The 23631-nt window shown below is 40.0% G+C and overlaps 2 protein-coding genes across 3 annotated transcripts; both read left to right on the top strand.

Moving 5' to 3' along the window:
• The first annotated feature begins 205 nt into the window (after nucleotides 1-205).
• LOC120572350 (L-amino-acid oxidase-like) lies at nucleotides 206-11401 on the top strand. Its single transcript, XM_039821628.1, has 8 exons — nucleotides 206-248; nucleotides 920-967; nucleotides 2944-3167; nucleotides 5103-5215; nucleotides 5539-5740; nucleotides 8995-9063; nucleotides 9287-9423; nucleotides 9749-11401. The coding sequence occupies exons 2-8, from the start codon at nucleotides 937-939 to the stop codon at nucleotides 10536-10538; spliced, it is 1566 nt and encodes a 521-aa protein (XP_039677562.1). The 5' UTR covers nucleotides 206-248; nucleotides 920-936; the 3' UTR covers nucleotides 10539-11401.
• A 262-nt stretch (nucleotides 11402-11663) lies between these two features.
• Nucleotides 11664-22940, top strand: LOC120572349 (L-amino-acid oxidase-like). 2 transcript variants are annotated; one of them, XM_039821627.1, is made up of 8 exons: nucleotides 11664-11855; nucleotides 13857-13929; nucleotides 14804-14991; nucleotides 17819-17931; nucleotides 18826-19027; nucleotides 20742-20810; nucleotides 21134-21270; nucleotides 22060-22940. In XM_039821627.1, the coding sequence occupies exons 1-8, from the start codon at nucleotides 11799-11801 to the stop codon at nucleotides 22850-22852; spliced, it is 1632 nt and encodes a 543-aa protein (XP_039677561.1). In that variant the 5' UTR covers nucleotides 11664-11798; the 3' UTR covers nucleotides 22853-22940. The 2 variants fall into 2 exon arrangements, with proteins under 2 accessions (XP_039677561.1, XP_039677560.1); XM_039821626.1 differs by having other exon boundaries at nucleotides 14801-14991.
• Nucleotides 22941-23631: the final 691 nt, after the last annotated feature.

Raw genomic sequence — 23631 nt, 5'->3', positions numbered from 1 at the left:
ACACAGTCTCCCTTTTCATCATAAGACCTGCCAGTTACATCGCCGGATTGCAAGAGCTGAGAAAACTGAAACCCAAACTCTGATATTAAAAAAACCCGACAAAGTCATGCCGTTTGAGGTCAGTCTGGTCAGCTGAGAGAAAAATTCCAGCATTGAGGCAGTACAGTATATAAGGGGCTAACATTTCACATCTAGTCACTTTAACATCAGCAAACATCATAGCTTTTGTTGTTTAAGCCCCTCAAAAGGTAGGAAATGTTTCATAACATTCATAAATTTAGATAAGATTTAACTTTTATCAACTGAAATATCATTATTATATCGGCATAAGCATGTGTTGGATTTTTCTTTTACTTCCTAAACGAGGTTAATCTCAGTTTAATTTTCAAAACATTTCTTAACCTATACAAGATTGGATGACTAGAATGGAAAGAAAACTAAAGATTAAAGCAATACCAAAACATAAAACACTGCCAAATGAAATATACTGTATGTCAATAAAAAATATCTATATAAAACTATATAATAGATAATAAAATAATACAAACTATTTTCAATAGAAGAAATATTTAAAAAAAGGCGGACATTTTAACTAAATACTTAATGTGTAAAATGTGCATCATCATTTTTTATTATGAATGTTGTTACTAGGTATTCAGTTGTACATAAAGTGTAGCCATTGTAAAATTCTACAGAGACCTTGCTAATCATACTAGGACATTATAATCTTTTTGGTGCGTTTCTTATTACCTGTTGCAAATTGCAGTTGTCATTGACCTTCACCACTTCAAATGAGATAATGAGAAAAATGCACACAAACTAAATATACTTAAGTACATACTTTCATGATCTGACATGCAGCTTTTATTTGTCAGGATTTAAAGTTTAAACTTTGTTTCTCATCTTCATGTCAATAAAGACAGAAAGAAGACTGAGATGGATCCGCATCGGGTGAAGTGGAAATTATGTGAGTATTTTTCAGCAGTATTGTGTTTTATTTTATTTAGACAAAAGCATTGGAGACCGCAATAAAGAAACTTGGAAAATTAACTGATAACAATCTGGTATCAGACTGCCCCTCTGCCATGTTGGTATTCAATTTTACAGAATGGTGGCGACGTAAAGGTCATTGGAAATTGGTTTAAATTCTTTTGCAGTTATCCTGTGCTTTCAAATATGTGGTGTACGTGCAGATTTTGCTGTGGTCAGGTCCTTTATCTGTTTCCTTGTCTGCGGTTTTGATCCACTGAAAACCGTTGCACAGTAGTTCTGCTTTTAAGCACAAAGTTATATTTTCAGCGCTGCATGATGAAATGAGAGGCCAGTCTTTACTGGCATATACTGTTTAGTTTATTATAGGATCCCCATTAGCTGTTCCCTTAAGCACAGCTACACTTGTTTGATGTTTCATGTTTAATCATGTCATAGTATATCCGGTTAGAGTTGTAAATGTCTCATTAAACAGTTGTCTCTTTGGGTTATTATGAATGCTAGATCTAGTCCAAAATATTTGTTGATTTTAGTTAGTAGTTGTGTTTTAGTACCTTAGTACTATTTTCTTGTGAAGAAAGTGACTTTTTGTTGAAAGTTTAATTTGCTGTGCGTTTAATATATATCATTATAAAGTGCAAGCGAAAAAGGTTTTCTGTTGAGAGAAAAAAAAGGTAACACTTTACTTTATGGGTTTGTAATGTCCAATTGTGTTTACAATTTAAATATACTAATATTTTCTGTAGTGAAAAAAGTAATCAGGTACTAATTAACAACAACAGAGATATTGTTCATTTAGTACACTTTCATTTAATTCTTTCAAATTGATTCCTAGCCTAACCTTTAAAGCAATAACTTGAAATTAAATTACAGGCAAGCATACAGATAAAGATACATGGAAAATAGAGTTACTTGGGTTTCAATGGAGCTTTTATTTTCAAGAAAGAAATCCTATTTCACATACAATTCGTACTAAATTCTTTTTATGAAACTTCCAAGGAAATAATTGGAAAGTGACATAACAGAAAAACAAAACATTACCAAATAAATCTACATTGTTTCTATATTATTTGTAATAAATAACCCGAATTTTGGCAATGCAAAACTTGGCAATACAACTTGGGTATAATCATGCAGCCCTAAAATACAAGTTACAGTTTCGTGGAGAGCCATAGTGAAACCAAAACTAATTTAATATCCCACTCACATAAATAAATAAATATTCAGCCTGTGAACGTAGTGTTCTTAAAAAGTACATGCTTAGACAGAAACAGTAATAATCATAAATTGTTTATTCAATATTTATTTCAGTTTTTTAGCTGACTTTAATATTTACCATTTCCCAGAGCCCAAGAACACTGAGTTAAACGACACGGCTCGATAAAAGAGGCGGGTTCTCATGCGATTTGGGGGGGTGGGGGGGTCACAGTTAGTTTAGACATGTCTGTAATAGCCGAAAAGAGGACTATACACTGTACAAGTTTTTAGACAACAGAAATTACAGCTAAAGAGTAACTATAAAGAAAAATGACTTTGGAAGAAAGCGTTGGTGAATATTACAGATGTGGATGAAACCAAGTTACGATGGCACAAGTGCTCGCCGTTATTGTAGTTTAAACTACAGTTACAAAGTTAAACAACAATTACTTTGTGAGGTTTGAGTTACTATTAGCAGGCGCTGAAGTGGACCTCAGGAACACATTTCACTTTTTCAGAAAAACCTAGAAAAATAATGTTAAATGAAAGAGTACATTGAGTTAATGAAGCTAGCCCAGACAAGACGTTATGAATTTTTCATCTTTTAAAGGTAAGTAAAGGCTCACCCCAACTTTATCTTTAATCTTATCCACTTGCTGAATTGAATATTCCAACATAAGGGAAGGTGGAAAGTGATATGAGCTCTCTTTTGGAGTAAAATGGAGTGTTTTCCTCTCGGTGTGTGTGGGTTTCCAGTTGCTGCCAGTGTGCTGCTGCTCACATTGTACCACAGCACCACTGCTGCTGTCAGCATGAAGGAACACCTGGCTGATTGTCTGGAGGACAAAGACTACGATGAACTGCTGCAGACTGTGAAGAACGGCCTCCCGCACATAAATACATCTCATCATGTTGTTATTGTCGGAGCTGGCGTGGCTGGACTTACCACTGCCAAGCTACTGCAAGACGCAGGACACAAGGTACATGCAACAGGTTGATAATTTAAAGCTACTCTAATTGTTTTGTTGGGTCGACAACATTGACAGAAGTTGACAGATGTGCAGCCACCACAAATTACAGGCTCACCAGCACATGTTTTGGAGATTTTCTGTCGGTCTTGTGTCTGAATAAGCACAGCAATCTTTGTATTTTTAAAGATTATTTTTTGGGGGATTTTTTTCCCTTTATTTCAGAGTGACAGTGGATAGACAGGAAAGGTGGGAGAGAGATGGGGGATGAAAGGCAGCAAAGGGCCGCAGGTCGGATTCAAACCCCGGCCGCTGCAAAGGCCTCAGCCGACACGGGGCGCACACTCTTACTGGGTGAGCTAGAGGTTGCCCCGTAAGCACAGCAATCTTAAGATGCACTAAACATACACAGAGAGTAATGAAATGCACATGTAATGTGCAATTGTTTGGATAACAAATAAATGTATTAAGGATAAAATACATAGTTGGTGCTTGTATCATAGACTGATAGGTCCCATGGCATGAACATTTCACTTTATGAGGTTTTTTAACATTAATATTAGTTCCCCTAGCCTGCCTATGGTACCCCAGTGGCTAGAAATGGCGAAAGGTGTAAACCGAGCCTTGGGTAGCCTGCTTTGAAAAAATGAAAGGTCAAATGGGCTGATCTGGAATATGCTCCTTATAAGGTCATAAGGAGCAAGGTTACTCCCCTTTCTCTGCTTTGCCCGCCCAGAGAATTTGGCCCACCCATGAGAAAGAGAGAGACATCATGGCTTTCAAACGAGCAAAATGGCAGATGGTTAAGGCCACACTCCCACCCTCCATCTTGCCCCCCTCTCTCCTCCTCAATAGTATTTAAAGCTACAGACACAGAAATTACATTACATTTCATTTAGCTGATGCTTTTATCCAAAGTGACTTACAGTTAAGTGCGTTCAACCCTGAAGGTGCAAACTCCAGACAACAAGTAGTAAGTGCAGAAATGGCACATACTAAGGAAAGCTCATTGTGGGACTGGCTCTAGTGGCTGTAATTCTGCACCAAGGCTGAATTTTGGGAAAGAGACTTCAGATACAGTATTAGGGGACCACTAAGGCCTATATGAAAGCATCCAAAAAGCAGCATGTCATAGGACCTTTAAAATAATGGACGTAGCATTAGTGATGTCACCCATTGGTTTGTGGACTGTCGTTTTGAAGCCTTGAGTTTGCATTTTGGGCTGTCGCTTTCTTGGTATTTTGGAGCCAGATGTGACCATATATGGACGAAAGGGCTGAGCTGACAAGGATGATGTAGCTAAGCCAGTGTCTGTATGGTTTCAATGGATTTTCAACCCTTCTGACCCTAGTCAACTAGTGGAGTTTTGCTGGCAGGTAAACTCAGACCTCCGGATATCAGTGCCATTAATCTGCATGTACGGCAGTTTCCATTATGTACCAGCTAGCTTTTGCTAGCTTTGGTTGGCAAGGGGTCACTGAACAGTGAAACAAGACAGTTTAGGCAACCAAAATGTTCCAAAATGTAATATGGAAACACAGACAACACTCAAAAACAAGTTCACAGCTATTTTAATGTACACAGTGCCATGGTTAACATTGCTTACCCTATAGCCATGCCCTGAAGAGCCCCTGTCTATTTAAAAATAAATGGGACCATCATTTACAAAATGAAAGTGAGAAATAAGGTCAATTTTTAATTTAATTTAATTTTTACTTTTCAGTTGCCACTTAGCTTGAATAAAATAATACATTGTATGATAATTACTTCTCTACTAAATATAATCTTTATGCTTGCACAAGCTCTATTTCTAGGTTCAAAGTTTCCCCCCATGACATGATACAATCCATGTATATCAGATAATATATTATCACAAATCAAAACAAAACTTTTCTTCAAATCAGGAATCAGACACCAATGTCTAAGCACTTTATCTGTTTGGAAAAGGTAACCATATTGGAGTCGAGTGGCCGTGTTGGAGGACGGGTGGAGACCTATAGGAATGAAGAAGAGGGCTGGTATGCTGAACTGGGAGCCATGAGGATCCCGAGTACTCACAAGTGAGTAAAAAATGTGTCTTAAATTTGCAATACAACCACGTTTGAACCTTCAGAAAGTCACACATGTTCATTATTAGGTATAGTTAGTATGAGCAGCAATACCTAACTACTAAAAGAAACTCGAGCATCAGCAAGAGAAAAACCAATACTCTTTGACATTGATGTTAGCGATGGCTAAAAAATAATAAGTGATGTGGATAGGCCCAGTACAAACAGTACAGTTTTCCAATGTCCAGGCAATTGTCTAATTTGCCTTTACAAAAATGTCAGAACCTATATGGAAATGCTACAATGCCAACATCAGGTGTCTCATCTGTTAACAGCATCGTCCGTTGGTTCGCTGATGAACTAGGAGTCAAGCTGAATCCATTTTCCATGAGTGACGACAACACATTTTACCTGATCCGTGGGTTGCGGAAAAGGACGTACGCTGTCAAAGCAAATCCTGACATCCTAAAGTATAAACTGCCAAAAAGCGAGAGGGGGAAGTCAGCCAACCAACTGTTACAGCAAGCTCTGCAGAAGGTACTTTAAGGGATTTTTCTTATTTTACCATGAATAAAAGGGATGCTACAGCCTAAACCATGGGGGTGCCATTTTCAGGACTGGTCCAAGAACCCTGCAGGGACCTCAAACACAATAATTTACACATTTCAGCCACTAGGTGGTGCTATAGCAGAAAAAAACGTGCTGAAAACTTCATACCCACGAATTCCTTGAATCAAATTAAGAATTTTTGAAGGTAATATCTAGGGCCACTCCTGAGCCAAGCCTACAGTGGTGTACTGATTCTTCAAAGTGGGCGTGGCCTATAGGACCCATGTTTGGATTCACCACTTACATTGATGTGAGCAACTTCAAATTATACATGTGGATCACTAGGTGGTGCTTTAATGGCGTTAAAGGTGTTTTTCCCTATAACTGCCACATTACACATTAGAAAACCTTCCATCTACGTGTTCCTTGAATCAAGCTGAATCTACTGATACAGGCCACACCCATTTCTGCTAAGAAGTCGTTTTTTTCGCGAAATGTGCAAAACCTACTTTTTCCATCTCCTCCTAGGAGTTTCACCCGATTGGTCTGAAAGTTGGCACATAGCATCGTCAGAAAGCCCTGACAAAACTTTATCAAAAGAATCTTGCTTAATTAAATATTGCATAAATTACAAACACATTTTAGTAGCTAGTGTTCAACACGAACTTTAGCATATCTTGGCCAAATCAAATTATATATACACAAAACTTGGTGTTCCTGTTTGCCACGCCACTCCGATGCTCTGTAAAAAAAAATTTGGTAAGAATCGGACATTAGGAGGCGCTGTAATTGTGGTAGATGTGTTTTGGCAAATAACTCAATGCATTTAAATGGGAAAATTACAAAACCACCACTGAGGTACCCTTGAGCAAGGCCCTTAAAGGAGAACTCCGGGCAAGTTTTCCGTTAATCTTGATTGCTATACGTATGTGAGTACTGCCGATAGCAAAAAAACGAGCCGAATCGGTGCTAGCAACACGGAGCTGCTGCAGCTAATGCCGAGAGCTCCCACTCAGCTAAAACGGCAGTTATGGGGGCATAAGATAAAGAGTGCCTTTGTGCCTCTTAACAACACAAAATGCAATTAAAATGTCTGTGCAACATGAACAGGGCCCTTACATGACAACAAGATGCATTTAGCAACTTAGCTATTGTTTAAATTCACCTACCCTCTTAGCTGCTAGCTGCCGTCTGGGATGAGTGAGTGTGTTCAGCCAGGCTCCGGTAATAATCATCACGCAGCAGTTCCATGTGTATTTGTAGCATATATATATCCATTTTGTGTGCTGTCGTTGGTGGATATGAGTCTCTGCAGTGGCGAATTGTGTGGTAGTTTCCTTAGCCAGGTTAGCAGCCCCGACCGGCATCCAGCTTCTACTTCCTCCCCGCCTCCCTCGCCTGCCGCACCGACAACAATCCACAGGCGCCCGCTGGTCTGGTGGATGTCCTCCAGAGGACAGTTCATGCTTTTGCGGCGAAATTTTGAAGTTTATTCTCCCCTCAAAAATAGGTAATTGAGCACTGTAGTGGTTATGATCATATCAGTGACTATGTAACTACATGGAAATTATGCTGTTTCTTGTAAAGTAGCATTACAGAAGGCTGTAGCCTTGCGCTGAAGTCCTGTGGGAATTCAGTTGTAGCAGGAAAAGGTAAACAGCAGTGTGCAGATCGGAGCGTAGTGTGTGAAGAGTGAAGAGCGGAGGTGTTCACAAGGGAAGAAGCTTGGGGTAACGTAACTATGGAGCTAGAGCTAGCCTTCAGTAACGCTATTATACTGTACAAGAAACAGGCATCATTTGGTCTGTTTCCATGTAGTTACATAGTCACTGATAGGACCACTACAGTGCTCAATTACCTATTTTTGAGGGGGGAATAAACTTCAAAATTTCGCTGCAAAAGCATGAACTGTCCTCTGGAGGACCTCCACCAGACCAGCGGGGCGCCTGTGGATTGTTGTCGGGGCGGGCGAGGGAGGTGGGGTGAAAGTAGAAGCTGGATGCCGGTCAGCGCTGCTAGCCTGGCTAAGGAAACTACCACACAATTCGCCACTGCAGAGACTCATATTCACCAACGACAGCACACAAAATGGATATATATGCTACAAATACACATGGAACTGCTGCGTGATGATTATTACCGGAGCCTGGCTGAACACACTCACTAATCCCAGACGGCAGCTAGCAGCTAAGAGGGTAGGTGAATTTAAACAATGGCTAAGTTGCTAAATGCACCTTGTTGTATGTAAGGGGCCGTGTTCATGTTGCACAACATTTAATTGGAATTACTGTCAAACTTTTAGCTGAGTGGGAGCTCTCGGCATTAGCTGCAGCAGCTCCGTGTTGCTAGCACCGATTCGGCTCGTTTTTTTTGCTATAGGCAGTACTCATATACATATAGCAATCAAGATTAACGGAAAACTTGCCCGGAGTTCTCCTTTAACCCCAACTGCTCTAATGGAGTGGCCAGCAGATCAGACTGTGGTTATACTGGGCAGCTTCCAGGTATGAATGTGTAACTGTGTTAATGTGATCAGGGCGTTCCTCTCAGTGAACCTTCCCTGAATAAATAATATATCTGCGACAGTAAATGCTATCAACACAAGCCTTGAGATTATTGTTTGACATGCCATTCTGAGGCTCTGTACCAAATTTGGTGAAGATCGGCAGTCAGCGGGCGCAATAATTAAGGTAGATATGTTTTGACCTATTACTCAATGAAAATAAGTGGGGCATTTGCTATTGCAATTTACTACAGAGCTTGCATCTTGCATGTTGCAATGTTTCCTGACATTTGCCTCTCTGCCATTGCACTTTGGGTTCCGCTTTCTCGTGCTGTACTTTTGTGGGCTCTGCGGGCTGTCAGAGGTGACTTGCTCCATGGACAAGGGGAGGCTTGGACCCTGTCATAACTGCTTATATTATATCAAAATAAAGTGTAAAAATGTAGTTCCAGTAAGCATTGCCTTGATTATATGGACATCAAAAGATGTCTAGTTGTCTAGCTTAAAACTGAAACATTTGGCTGAATAGTATTACAAAGTAAAACATTTTTAAGATGTCTTGGTTACTGTACATGCAGTCAGAACATTTATTGTAATGACATTTATAACATTTCTAAACATACATTGACATTTTATCATTGAATTATGTAACCTAGACTTTAGTGCATATATATATATATATATATATATATATATACATATATATTATTATATGTATAAATATGATTTTTTTCTATAGGTGAAAGATGAAGTGAAGGCCCATGGCTGCAGAGCTGCACTGAAGAAGTACGACCATTATTCTGTGAAGGTAAATCACAACATGATTTCAAGAAATTTCACAAAATGAGCACTGAGTCTGAAACACAACACTGTGTTATGTTCTTCCAATGCAAACTGAATAAGGGTATGGGACAATAGAACAAATGTTCAGCTGATTGGTTTTTCAGAAGGCACACCACCAGGAATTTAAGATTAACATAAATTTGAAGAATTGAAACCAAATGTTTAAAACATTCTTTGTTGTTTCACAGGAGTATCTGAAAGAAGAAGGCAAACTGAGTCCAGAAGCAGTGATGATGATCGGAGACTTACTCAATGAACAGAGCCTCATGCACCTGGCGTTGACTGAGATGATCTATATCCAGAGTGACGTCAGCGACAGCACCTTGTACGATTGGTTGATTTAACACATTTGTGCATTTACATTTGTCCTAAAAGATTATATGTTTTAGTTTTAAACCAGGGTGTACTTTATATATATATATATATATAATATTTCATGCAGGTCTAGCTGTGAGAGACGCAAATTGCATTTAATTGTTTCAGTGGTGATCTTTGAGACAGTTTCACCTGGCATATGAATGTCCATAGATCAGATCTGCTGACTGATTATTAAACAGTGTCGACATACACATCACATATTATACCCAAACATTTTGTCACATTTTTGCCCAATTCAATGAGACAAAAAAATGTGTCCTTTTGTTTTCAAGGTACGATGAAGTGACTGGCGGTTCAGATCTCCTAACCAAAGCTTTTCTTACTGTCCTTGATGTCCCCATCCACCTCAACTCTAAAGTCAAACGTATCAGCCAATCAGATAAAGGTGTGATTGTATCGTATCAGACAGGCCAGCAGTCCTCTTTGATAGACCTTTCCGCTGACATCGTCCTGGTAACAACCACAGCCAAAGCAGCCCTCTTCATTGACTTTGATCCACCTCTCTCAATCAGAAAGATGGAGGCACTGAGGGCAGTCCACTATGAAAGCTCTACTAAAATCATTCTCACCTTCAGCGAGAAGTTCTGGGAGAAAGATGGCATCAGAGGAGGAAAGAGCATCACCGACGGGCCCTCTCGTTTCATCTACTACCCCAGCCACAGTTTCCCAACCAATAAGACCATTGGTGTCCTCCTGGCCTCCTACACCTGGTGTGACGATTCCCTCCTCTTCTTAGGTGCAAGTGATGAAGACCTGAAAGAGCTGGCTCTGAGAGATTTGGCGAAGATCCACGGTGAGAGGGTCAAGTCTCTCTGCACAGGGGTGGTGGTGAAAAGGTGGAGCGCGGATCCTCACAGCTTGGGTGCCTTTGCTCTCTTCACACCCTACCAACATTTAGAGTACTCTAAAGAGCTCTTCAGAAGTGAAGGCAGGGTGCACTTTGCTGGTGAACACACAGCCTTTCCTCACGCTTGGATCGAGACATCTATGAAATCTGCGATCAGGGCTGCTACCAACATTAACAAAGTGTCAGCTAGAACGCAACACCACGACGAGCTCTAGGGTCTACTTTCAAGGTCAATCGGATCTTAAAACGAGCACTTTTGCTTGGTTACCTTAGGAGTGAGTCTCATTTATTTGCCCTCCCACCATGCAGCTCTAATCGGCATCAGACTGGTGGATTTTTGGCAGTGAAAGATGCTTGATGTTGCTAAAAGTATAATCAGATTTCATTCACTTACACAGTGTTTTGAGCAATTAATGTCTATGATAACAATCAAACTAATGTTTTTTCAATCTTAATCCATCCATTCATTTATCCATCCATCCTTCCATCCATCCATTGCAAGCATAGCCAATAACTGTTTTTGTCTAAATGCAGTAAGGGCAAAAGTTGTTTTCTTGTTTTGGTTTAACCGATTTTATTCACATGCAAATTGTCCTGAAGACGGTATTATTTTCTGACACTGATTTTTTGTTTTGCAAGAAAAGAAGATGACTTGGATCGTGTGTTAAAATTGTGTTTATTTATATTATAGCCCTTTATCTCAGCTTGCGCTATTTTTTCTTTTGTCTTTGATTCATATTTTGCTTTTACCTCTGTTTTTGTTTTGTTTAGTTATTTAATTAACAGTGTTGCAGGTGCCTGAGGCCTAAGATTTTCATTGCCAATGACTACTTCTGTTATTGTTGGGCACATGATCAATAAAGAAAATCAAACCATGAGTTTATGTTAAATTAATGTCATAATGTAAGAAATAAGACAGAGGTGGAGTTAAAGAATGTCTGTAGAATAGAATATAACTGATATGTCTTCTTGGTAATAGTGTAGAAAACTAGGCAGGTTATCTTTAAATGTCCCCTTTTTATATTTATTTTTGATATATTTGTGGCTCACTGCTGAAAACAAATAAAAAACATTATAGTTAAGTGTGTAGGTGCCTTAACTTCAGAAACCTAATATATATTAATAATAAATATTTTATGATGTTTATGTTTTTCTCTTGTGTCTATAACTGTTACTGTTGCTGCTGTTTGTCACTGTTTGCTTTGAGAAAACATTCTGGGTAAAATGTCAGTAAGACCTGTTGGGAACTGAGCTTGGTAAAATGTCAGTAAGACCTGTTAGGAACTGAGCTAAGTGGGCTGATCACAGGACAACAAACAGCCTCCACATCCATCTGCATTGACAGCAGAAGTTACTCTGATCTGACCTATCAGATGTTTCCTGATGTGTCAGGTTCCAGCTTAAAATGAGCTGAAGGCGTTATTGGAGAAGCATTCGGCGAGTCTTCACAGAGAGCGAGGACAACAGAAACAAAGATGAAGCGACTCGGCACACTCGTCTGTCTGGGTTTGATTTTTGTGGCTTCAACTCTGGTGAGCCTCACATCAAGCCACAATGATATTTGTAATACACTAAAACATTTTACAAACTAAAACACTGACACAAAACTGCGTTTTGAAATATCTTTTTATTAGCTATTGTTGTTATTCTGTCATTTTGATATTTTAGAAGTTTATATTATGACCTACTTTGTGTTACTTTCATTATTTTCTGCTTGTTTAGCTGTATTTGTCAATAAGATAAAACTTTATTTATCCTAACGGAAATTGGAGGAAATTTTTATATATATACAGTATATATTTATATATCCTATAGTGGATATAATCTGCAAAGGTTGTGTTTTCAAACCTAATAGTCATAGCAAAATTTATTTATTTAATGATGGCATACAATTATTTTCATTTTATATCATATGAAGTAGTTAATTCTTGGTTCTGAAGATGTCGCTCCTAACTTTAACAACTCCGTCCATTTTACATTGAACACGCTCGTGGCTGGAAAGGAAAACCCAGAGTTGACTGAGCTAGTTGATGATCAGCTTCGTGATACAGGTTATCCAAACGGCCAATGTTAGAGTTAGTGAAGCCAGACAACGAAAAGATATCCTTGGTATATTGACCTTAGCCTCGTGAGACCGTCTTGATCTCGCAAGCTCCAGTTTTCCACTCGCAGATCAGTCTGGCATCTTGAGATAGAAAAAATGTTGAGCCGTTTGCCAAACGACCAGGCCAATCAGCGTTGGTTTTGAGGTGGGTTAGGTGGTGATAGACAGATGGTTTATCCAATCAGCTAACCAGTATTTTCAGACAGCGGTAGCCCTAATTCTGTTAGCCGCTCGCTAATGCTTTTTTCTCTAGGATCCTTCTTTTGGAATATGGTCTGGGAACCTGAAATGGTGTCTTTTATTCCTAAATTCTCGTTACACAAACGGCAAATATCCTTTACCGACATGTTGCTTGCATTTCATATGCTTCGTGGATCTGATTGGTTGATTTGGTCCATCTATCACCAACATAGGTGATAGACAAATGGTTCATCCAATCAGCAAACCAGTTTTTTCGCCCCTTCCCAAAAGTTCTCCAACGGAAAGTTCCCAGATGGATATGCTGAGCAAATGCGAAGCAATCCATCTGGCAGAGTCAGGTTATGTTGACCTTCCTTCGTACTAAAGGCCTCAGGTCATCCACTCATCTCAACTTAAAGGGTAATTGGTCCAGAATTGAACCTGAACCTATAGGACAAATGTTCACCATCAGATTCAGTCCACTGAAAGTTCTATTTTTGCAACTGATAGGCTCAGATTATTATTCTAAGTGTCTGACAATATTATGGAAAGGATCCCTACAGAGATAGAACTTGTTATAGAGTAAGATCCTTTTTGTTTAACCAGAAACAGTTCCAAAATCACCGTTGCCAAACCCACCAGACTCCATTTAATTAAACAGAACTTTTAGGTGTATAGAGCCAGCATATTTTCACATGTAAATTGTGTAATTAAGGGAGTCTATTTCAACAAAACCAGAGTGGTGATTGTTGGAAAAGTGGGAAGACGAACCAAGACAGCTTTTGATTTTTTTTTTTCTATTGACTTTGAATGAAGTGTGTGTTTAAAATTACTGATTATTTACACAGAGTCCAGAGGGTTTGGTGATAGTGGTCTTGTAGCTGTTTCTGGTTAAACAAAAATGATTTTACTCTTAACAAAAAGGTATATCTTTATAGGGATCATTTCCATAATGTTGTCAGACACACAAAATAATAATCTGAGCATTTCAGTGGCTAAAACAGCACTTCTGGTGGACAGACATTGAAGGTGCGCAGTTGTCCATTAACGTTACATTGCAGCTTGTTTCGCTCCTTCCACCTGCAGCAATCTTGCCCATAGTCCACCACATAATTCACGCAAGGTATCCTTGGACTAGGAATAACATAGATATCATCACTTTTTTGTTGTTGCCATAATTCCCACAAAAACACATATTACACTGTCTACCATGCACACTCAAGTTTAAGTAATTCTTTTTCTCTCTCAGGCGCAGACAGTCCAGTTGAGCCCAGTGGAAGATGGCTCCAGCTCATCCCCAGCAACCATCTCCAAGGTCCCAGGTACTTCCTCATCCCATTCTCACTACCAACTCATCAAATACTGACCACTGGTCAGTGGCCCTTAGTGTCAGATACCAATGCACAAGGCACCCTTTAGCATATATATGGGAACAAACAAGCACATTAAATAAGACCTAAAGTTGTAAGGTCACATGGAAGCTGTAAGTAAATATTTGAGTCCAAAAATCTAAGTTGCTTTCAGTCCTTTATACTATTGATCTGTAAGTAAATCATTCAACTTCAGTGTTTCAATGTGTTTTTGAGTTGATTTTTGTCAGCACTTTGTATAAATGTTATTGATCTGTTTATCTTACCCGCAGTTGTCTCCCTGTTGCAAAATGTTTCTTTTTTTTAAAGCTACAAAATTATTGGGCTTGTAATAGAATTATTTTATTTTATATTATTTGGAAAGTTGAATTCTGTAATTAAATCAACAATAATTAATTTTACTCACATTATAAGGTGTTGTAGTGATAATGCATAACAAGGTTGCTCTAAATGGGAAAGTAATAGATGTAATGTGGATTGTACGCTTTAGAGCTAAATGCTTCTCTTTTCATTTAGTAGTTTTAGTACTGAGTTCTATTGAAAATAGTTATTGGAAGAGTGGTTGTGCAAAGAATATGGGAACAACAATGGGAACCAAGCAATCGGCACACCCTCCTAAAGGGCACTGTAACTCAGAATGGGCAAAAATATAAAACTTATTTCTTTGTCTGTGTAGGCAACAAAACAATATCACAATACAAACAATTTAAAATATAAATCTAGCCAAAGAGCAAGCAAACTATCAAAACAGTAGTATTATTTAGTCAACCTGAAACTCCTGTTGGATTAAGTGGTGTGTTTCCCTGTCTTTGTATTTTTCCAGAAGATGTCAAACCGTATCCCAGCCTGAGGAACAGTCTGGCTGAATGTATGCAGGACAACGACTATGATAAGCTGCTGCAGACTATTAAAACTGGTCTTCCAAAAATAAATACAACCCATCGTGTTGTTATTGTCGGAGCCGGCATTGCTGGACTGACGGCTGCCAAGTTACTGCAAGATGCAGGACACAAGGTACATGCAACAGGCTGCTATGCTTTAATGTTATTATAAATATCAAGGCACAACAAAGAAAATCTTCTGTACTCTCTTAGAGTCTTTCGAGCTGGGATAAACCAATTGACCTGCTAGGGAGCCCTAGCAAGAAGCAACCCTCAAATATTTTTTTTATATCAGGTTAATGTTTACATTAATGATTGATCCCAAGGGGCTCAGTTGGTAGAGCGGGAACCCATATATAAAGGTTTACTCCTCGACGCAGTGGGCCCGGGTTTGACTCTTTGATGCATGTCATTCCCCCCTCCTTCAGCTGTCTTCAGCTGTCCTGTTAAAATGAAGGCCGAAAATGCCCCCCCCCCCCCCGAATATACATTACATTATTACATTACATGTCATTTAGCTGACGCTTTTATCCAAAGCGACTTACAATTAAGTGCATTCAACTGAGAAGGTCCAAACTCTAGACAACAAGTAGTAAGTGCAAGTACATTAGCTTTAAATAAGCTAAGCTGCAAAGAAACGTATAAAAGTACAGGTTCAAGAGTTTTTTTTATTATATTTTATATTTTATCCGAGGTGTAGTCGGAAGAGATGTGTTTTTAGCCTTCGGCGGAAGATGTGTAGGCTTTCAGCCATCCTGATGTCGATGGGGAGCTCGTTCCACCATTTAGGAGCCAGGACAGTGAACAGTCGGGATTTGGTTGAGTGATTAGTTCTCCCTCGCTGTGAGGGGGCAGCAAGCAGTTTGGCTGATGCAAAGCGAAGTGAGCGGGTTGGGGTATATGGTTTGTCCATGTCCTGGATGTAAGCTGGGGCTGATCCGTTCGTGGCCCTGTATGTAAGTACTAGTGTCTTGAAGTGGATGCGTGCAGCCACTGGTAACCAGTGAAGAGAGCGGAGGAGCAGTGTAGTGTGAGAGAACTTGGGGAGGTTGAAGACAAGTCGAGCTGCTGCCTTCTGAATGAGCTGCAGGGGCCGTATGGCACATGCAGGCAGGCCAATCAGCAGGGAGTTGCAGTAGTCTAGACGGTATGACTAGAGCCTGAACCAGAACCTGAGCCACCTTCTGCGTTAGAAGGGGACATATCCTTCTGATGTTATACAGCATGTATCTGCACAATTGGGTAGTTGCAGCAATGTTGGCAGTGAAGGAGAGTTGGTCGTTAAGTGTCACACCCAGGTTTGGTCTGGGTGGGGACTACCACAGAGTTGTTGATTGTTATAGTCAGGTCCTGGTGGATTGGTAGAAGGGAGGAGGGAGGAGGTGGACTGGGGGAATCTAGCAGGTTAGAGAAGATGGAGAAAAGTTTTTTGGGGTTTGAGTAAGAGGATTCAATTTTGGTTTGATAAAAGGAGCTTTTTGCTGCAGAAATAGAGGCAGCAAAGGAGGAAAGAAGAGACTGATAAGTAAGCAGATCATCTGGGTGTTTAGATTTCCGCCATTTCCTTTCCGCTGCCCGTATAGTTGATCTTTCAGCACGTTCCGGGTCAGATAACCACGGAGCTAGGGAGGACTTATGAGCTGGTCGTGAAGTAAGAGGGCAGAGAGAGTCGAGAGAGGAGGATAGAGTAGAAAGTAGAGTGTCTGCGGCAGCATTGGGAGGCATGAGTAAGAAAGAATCAGATGGAGGGAGGGTAGATAGAGAACATGCCGCTAGAGAAGAAGGAGAGAGTGAATGAATATTACGGCGGACAGGTACGGTGTCTCTTGAGATATGGTTGTGAGCTTGGGAGAGTGGGAGAGAGTATGAGATTAAGAAATGGTCTGAGATATGGAGTGGAGTAACAGTGAGGTTGGATGTAGAGCAGTTTCTAGTGAATATGAGATCTAGGTGGTTACCAGCTTTGTGAGTGGGTGGTGAAGGAGAGAGTGAGAGGGCAAAAGAAGAGAGAAGGTGAAGAAAGGCAGCTGACTTCTCTGTCTGGATGTTGAAATCACCCAGAAGTACCAGCGGAGGGCCAGTTTCAGGGATGTTTGAAAGAAGGACATCCAGCTCCTCCAAAAACTCCCCCAGAGGACCTAGTGGGTGGTAGATAACAATGATGACTAATTGTACCAGATAAGTTATGGTGACAGCATGAAGTTCAAAAGAGAGAGGAGTGAACTGTGGCAGTTGGTAAAGAGAAAATCTCCACTTGGGGTTAATAAGTAGGCCTGTCCCAGTGGGTCTGGGTGTGTTGGTGAAAGAGTAGGCAGAAGAGAGAGCAGCAGGGGTGGATGTGTTGGTTGGTCTAATCCAGGTCTCTGTGAGAGCAAGGAAGTCAAGGGATTGCAGGGTTGCAAAGCCAGAGATGAACTCAGTCTTGCAAGTGGCAGACTGGCGGTTCCACAGGCCACCTGCAACAAGGTGTTGTGTGTGTGTGGAACGGGTGGGATAGGTAAGAGTGGTGGGGTTGCGGAAATCTTGCGAGCTAATGCGTGGTTTGTAGTATCTCCGAAAGCACACGCGGACAGGAATGGAGAAGCAGCACATTTCCGTATAAGGACACCAAGCAATGTAAGTGGGATATGAGATATCAGCCTACTTAACTTCCCACTTAGCCTCCCGCGAAGACTCCTGCGTAGACTCCTGCGTAGACTCCTTTGTCTTTGTCCTCCGAGTCTTCGTCCGATGAAGCTGCCGCTTCACGCAAATACCAATATTAAATACAAAGAGGGGACTGGTGTTGGCTACCGGTGGGAGGCCACACCCTCGCTAATCAGTCAAAGCACCTGGGAGTCGATTAGGTATACAATCTTGGATGTAGTAGCATTTGCAGTTTTAGTAATTAATAGTTGTAGTAATTCTACCTTTACAACCTTATATGACTGTCTTTACTCGTATTTATCTGTTCTGACAAGGTAACCATATTAGAGTCTAGTGGTCGTGCTGGAGGACGAGTGGAGACCTACAGGAATGAAGAAGACGGCTGGTATGTTGAACTAGGAGCCATGAGGATCCCAAGTGCTCACCAGTAAGTTTAATTCTTTAATTTCTTTAGTTAGAAAATTTACATATAGATGTGCATGCAGCCCTTTCCCCTCTCAGATTACCATGCTCGTGTAAAAGGGGTGGTTTTGAAGCTACCAGCTTTTTACGTGCATCCAACTAGGAAAAGCCAAACCAATTGTAGGCAGTGTTGGTCTTCACTGTTGGCCACTTTCTTTTGTGGAGTTTAGTGCTTGCTAAAGGTATAGGTCTTTCTTAATAACAGAATGAAACATTTCGTGGGCGCTTCTTTGGGTTTTCAGCCACACCTTCACCTATTTCAGCCGCCCTCTTTTTCTCCAAAGCTGAATGCTGCCGTTTTCTTTTTCAGCGGTGACATAAAATGCATCACTCGAGCTGCTGCGCACAAATATCGCCAGACTACACCATTTTGTAAATAGGCATATTGAGAAATACAGAGAGAGTTATGAGGAGCTGATAGTCTTATTGAGCTTTGTATCAACTCATTTGGCAACAGCTTAAATATAATGAACGTTCATTAATATAAAATAATTGCGCATACAAACTTTAAGCTATTGTAAAGGTAAATATGTTACAACTTGTACAGTGAAATTGACTTAAAGTGGTCTATTATCTGTAGAATAAAATAAAACATGTTGTGCCATAAAATGATATAACAGATTTGCCTCAAAATATGACATGACTGCAGATACATTGCATTTTCAGGCCAGTGAAGGTTGCCATTGTGTGACTGTCTGATATATTTATTAAATAAAATAAAAAAAACATATTTATGAATGTTACATGTGCCACCAGTAAATATCTTACTTGTCTTGAATGTCAGAGGGATCATTCTTTGTTTACTTGTCTTGGCTTACATGGTAAAGTTAACTGCCACTATCAACTTCTCTTTCAACAGAATCGTCCACTGGTTTATTAAAACACTGAACGTCACACTGAATAAATTCAAAATGGATGACCCTAACACCTTTTACTTGGTTAATGGGGTGTTGACGAAGACAAGCACAGTGCAAAATAACCCTGATGTTCTGAAGTACAACGTGTGGCAAAGTGAGAAAGGGATGTCAGCCAATGAGCTGCTACAAAAAGCTTTGCAGAAGGTATGTTACCAGAAGACAGGAGGGACAGATTGAAAGAAATTTACACAAATTCACACATCCTTGTGGAGTTGCTTGCGTCACTTGCGCCCTGGACTTTTGAGAAGTACACCAGCCCACCACAATCGGACGTACACCCTCCGTCCTTGCAGTCCCCTTCAAAACATGTACATACCAGCAGGGTTCAAAATTAGCACCACCTACTAGCCAAATACTGGTAAAATATGTAAGTGACTGGTAGATTTGCTTGAGTCACCAGCCGGTGTGGGCAAGACCTAAATGTGCACTCTTTATGTTTGGATGTGATTGGCCGGTGTTCAGATAGAAAAACCAGTGGGTCGATCATGTGATCTCTCTCCTTTCTGTGGGCTGGTCAGTCAAAGACCAAGGATGTGAATGGCCAGTGTTCACATGAAAGACACACAAGTGGGCCAATCATGTGACCTCTCTTCTCTCTGTGCGCCAATCAAAAAATAAAAAAAGTCCATTAAGCCCACGCAAATAGACTGGCCCACCGGGAAATCTCCCGGTACTCCCGATGGCCAATCTATGCCTGCTAACCAGACAATAAAATAACATTGATTCAAGCAAATGTATTTGTATATTTAGCAGAGCAGTTTATCATTGACATAGAATAGTTAAATAAAACATGATGCAACATAGCTCATAGTATCGCTTCCTTCATGTTAGATCTTCCAGGACTCAGTTCTTTCAAAGTCATTACTTACACCATTGGTTTGTAATTAATTGCACAAATCAATGCAATTAAATGCAATCAAGGCTGAACGTTAACAAAATGCCTGTAGCTAGCTCAAACAATTATTTTACCACCCTATGTCTACCAGGGAGGAAAGGTTATATTGGCAAAATGAATACTGTCAGTCTATATTAGTGTTCCTTCTCCTTACCTTGCTCATCTGGTCACAAGTGAAATATGTTGATATTTACAACTATTTGATCAAATTAACAGGTAACCTTATAAAGATCAAACTCATGGATAACATAACTTAGTTAACTTCAACCTCTACAGTTTGTTTGGCCAAATTAGTAAAATGCTTGCTGCATAACTGCATAAATGCATAACTGAGAGTCAGGATCCCATAGTTTCCTATTTTTTTCTGTTGATGCCTCATATCTTATTGCTAAGCACGTGTACTGCCAGTAAATTTAGGCACAACTGCCAAGTCCGATATCCAAGAGCGTCAGTATTCGCTTATGGGCTATTAATGCATCATCCCTCTCCATTTCTATGTAATGCTAAATTAATCCCAAAAGAAGATATAAAAGATTGCCATTGCTATTTGTTGGCTTTATCTGACTCAATTGTTTTGTTTGTGGCCCCAGATCCAGCTCCTTTTGTAATTAATAGTTTAATTATTGATTAGCAGTGGAAGTGATCATAATAGGTTTTTAGTGCCGCTGTCCTGTGAAAACCACGTATGCAAGGGGAACCGGCTAAATCTTGCCTACGGCACCAAACTGGTCAGGGCTCTGTGTGGGCCCCAACTTCCAAGAGCTTCCAGTAGTTTGCTTTAGGTGCCAGGTGCCATCTTTTTACATTACATTTTATGTTAAATTACAGTTTCATCATGGTTAGAATACCAATGTCACATATCAAATCTTGTCTGTTAACACAATGGCGGTAACACCATTAGCTCAATAGATGATTTAATTGACCTCATCAATGCAAGTGGCTTCTTCCTTTTCTTTTTCTTAGGTGAAAGATGAAGTGAATGCTAATGGCTGCTTGTCTGCGCTGAAAAAATATGATCGTTATTCTGTGAAGGTAAAACACAACGTGATGTCATGAAATGTTGTAAATCGAGAAAAATGTGTTGTTGAGTAAATTGGGAATCACTGCTGATATTTTGATGCATTACATATAGCATAAATTGGGTGTGCCATTTAAAATGGTTTGACATTTTTAAACAAACAAGTGGTGGCTGAAACTTCCCACTACATCCACATGTGTTCGTACATTTATAATTCTTGATGCTTAAAAACTTGACTAATGGAAAACATTCCATAAAAAGATTTTGTTTTTACTCGTTAAGCCTTCTTTCTGGGCCACTATGACTGCACAACATTGAACTTTTGTATGTTTAATAGGTCTATCTGGAAGAAGAAGGAAATCTGAGTACAGAAGCAATAAGGATGATTGGAGACCTGCTTAACCAACAGAGCCTAATGCACACAGCGCTGACTGAGATGGTCTATGACCAGAGTAATGTCAATGACAACACTAAGTAAGGACCACACTGTAAACTACTCAAAATGGAAATAACTTTTCTCCAAAAGGTATTTTGGCCCTGAACCATTCAGGGCTTTATAAACCAACAGTAGTATTTTGATATCAAAACTGCCACTTCCACCAAAATAAAACACTTTTTTTTTTTTGCAAAAGCACCATCATTGCATTCTGGGCTCACTGCTGTTTTTAGGGTGTCATTATTATGGGTTTAGACAAACCTTTCTCCACTGGCACAACACAAGATACTTCTGGCTTTGTAAGACTGGCTCAAAATGAATGCATGGACATGTTTTTCCAAATCATGCTGAGATACAAATTGATTGATTGATTGATATATTCTTAAAGTCATAGTAGTCTGACTTAATGTTTATGACTATACCAAGGTGTATGTACAAAATTGGCTGAGGGGAAATAGCAAGCTCTTCTGGCTACCTGCTTCACTGTGCTTACCAGTAACTCCCTACCTTTGTTAAACCTGGGCAGGTATACTGTACAGAGGATTTGTTAAAACATAATTTGGTTGATGGAAATAACTTTAGATTGTCTTTGATTTGTGGTATGATAGATGTTGGCTATCCAGTTAAAACCCAACCTTGACTCTGATGTTAGTGGCCTGAACCTAATCCCAATAGACTTGAATGACTAGTTCAGAAAATAGTTTATAATCATTTAAATATTTAACTATGCATGTTGTATATAAGCAAAGCACATGAGTACATTGCAAATTTGCACCTGTCTCTACAATAACGTATTCAACAAATGTATTTGTCTTTTTGTTTTTAAGTTACACAGAAGTGACTGGTGGGTCGGACCTTCTCATCAAAGCTTTTCTTAATGTCCTCGAGGTCCCTATTCTCCTCAACTCCAAGGTCAAACGCATCAGATCAGATAAAGATAAAGGTGTAATAGTAAAGTACCAGCCAGGCCAACAGTCTCGTATTATTAACCTTCCCGCTGATGTTGTCCTGGTAACAACCACAGCCAAAGCAGCCCTTTTCATGGACTTTGATCCACCTCTCTCCATCAAAAAGATGGAGGCACTGAGGGGAGTCCACTATGACAGCTCCACTAAAATCCTCCTGACCTTCAGCAGAAGGTTCTGGGAGAAGGATGGCATCCTAGGAGGAAAGAGCATTACCGATGGGCCATCTCGTTTCATCTACTACCCCAGCCACGGTTTCCCAGTCAATAATAACATTGGCGTCCTCCTGGCCTCCTACACCTGGTCTGACGATTCCCTCCTCTTCTTAGGCGCGAGCGATGAAGACCTGAAAGAGCTGGCTCTGAGAGATTTGGCAAAGATCCATGGCGAGTACATCAAGTCTCTCTGCACAGGGGTGCTGGTGAAGAGGTGGAGTGCGGATCCTCACAGCTTGGGTGCCTTTGCTCTCTTCACACCCTACCAACATTTAGAGTACTCTAAAGAGCTCTTCAGAAGTGAAGGCAGGGTGCACTTTGCTGGTGAACACACAGCCGTCCCTCACGCTTGGATCGAGACATCAATGAAATCTGCGATCAGGGCTGCTACCAACATTAACAAAGAGTCAGCTACAACTCAATATCACGATGAGCCCTAGGGTCTACTTTCTTGGGCAATCAGTAATATTGTAGTAATGAAATGTCTGTGTAAAATGTTAGTGTTGTTCAGGATGTATAGAGGTAAAATCAAACAATTGTAGCACTTTTGCTGGTGATTTCATTACTTGCCTTAGGAGTAAGGCAGTAATGGCTTGATGTTGCTAGGCAAAAGTATCATCGGATATACTCATTCACAAAGCAGCTTTTGCCATAACTGCCTTAATTGTCAAAGGTATATGCACCACAAATGTTTCTTAAACCTTGATGTCTATGTTGTGGTAATTTCTGTTTGTGTGATTGAATAAAGCTTTGTCAACTTCAAATCTGACCTTCAGAAGTTTTTACTAGGTATGCTAATTTAGAATTTTTTCTACCGATAGCCGACGTTTGTTGACCAATTATTAACTGTTTAATGACAAGCAGGCAACAGAGTCCCAGTTCACTCGTCCACGGCGCTTGGACGTACTTTCCACAGTCATTGTCCGCGGACAGCTGCAGACTTGAACTGGTCATGCAGCCATGTTCCGTGCATTTTCGTGGACCACAGTCTGTGTTACCAATTTCTTGGAATGTCCATGCGACCGGTACAACCGGGATATCATATAGTTCAGAAAATCATTCGTTTACAATAAGAGAATAAGTAACAGATGCATCGTTGTATTTCAATTCAATTCAATTTTATTTATAGTATCAATTCATAACAAAAGTTATCTCAAGACACTTTACAGATAAAATAGGTCTAGACCACACTCTATAATTTACAAAGACCCAACAATTC

Source organism: Perca fluviatilis, chromosome 14 (assembly GCF_010015445.1).
Source record: "Perca fluviatilis chromosome 14, GENO_Pfluv_1.0, whole genome shotgun sequence".
Classification (NCBI taxonomy): Eukaryota; Metazoa; Chordata; class Actinopteri; order Perciformes; family Percidae; genus Perca; species Perca fluviatilis.
This window is presented reverse-complemented; position numbering and strand designations above follow the sequence as displayed.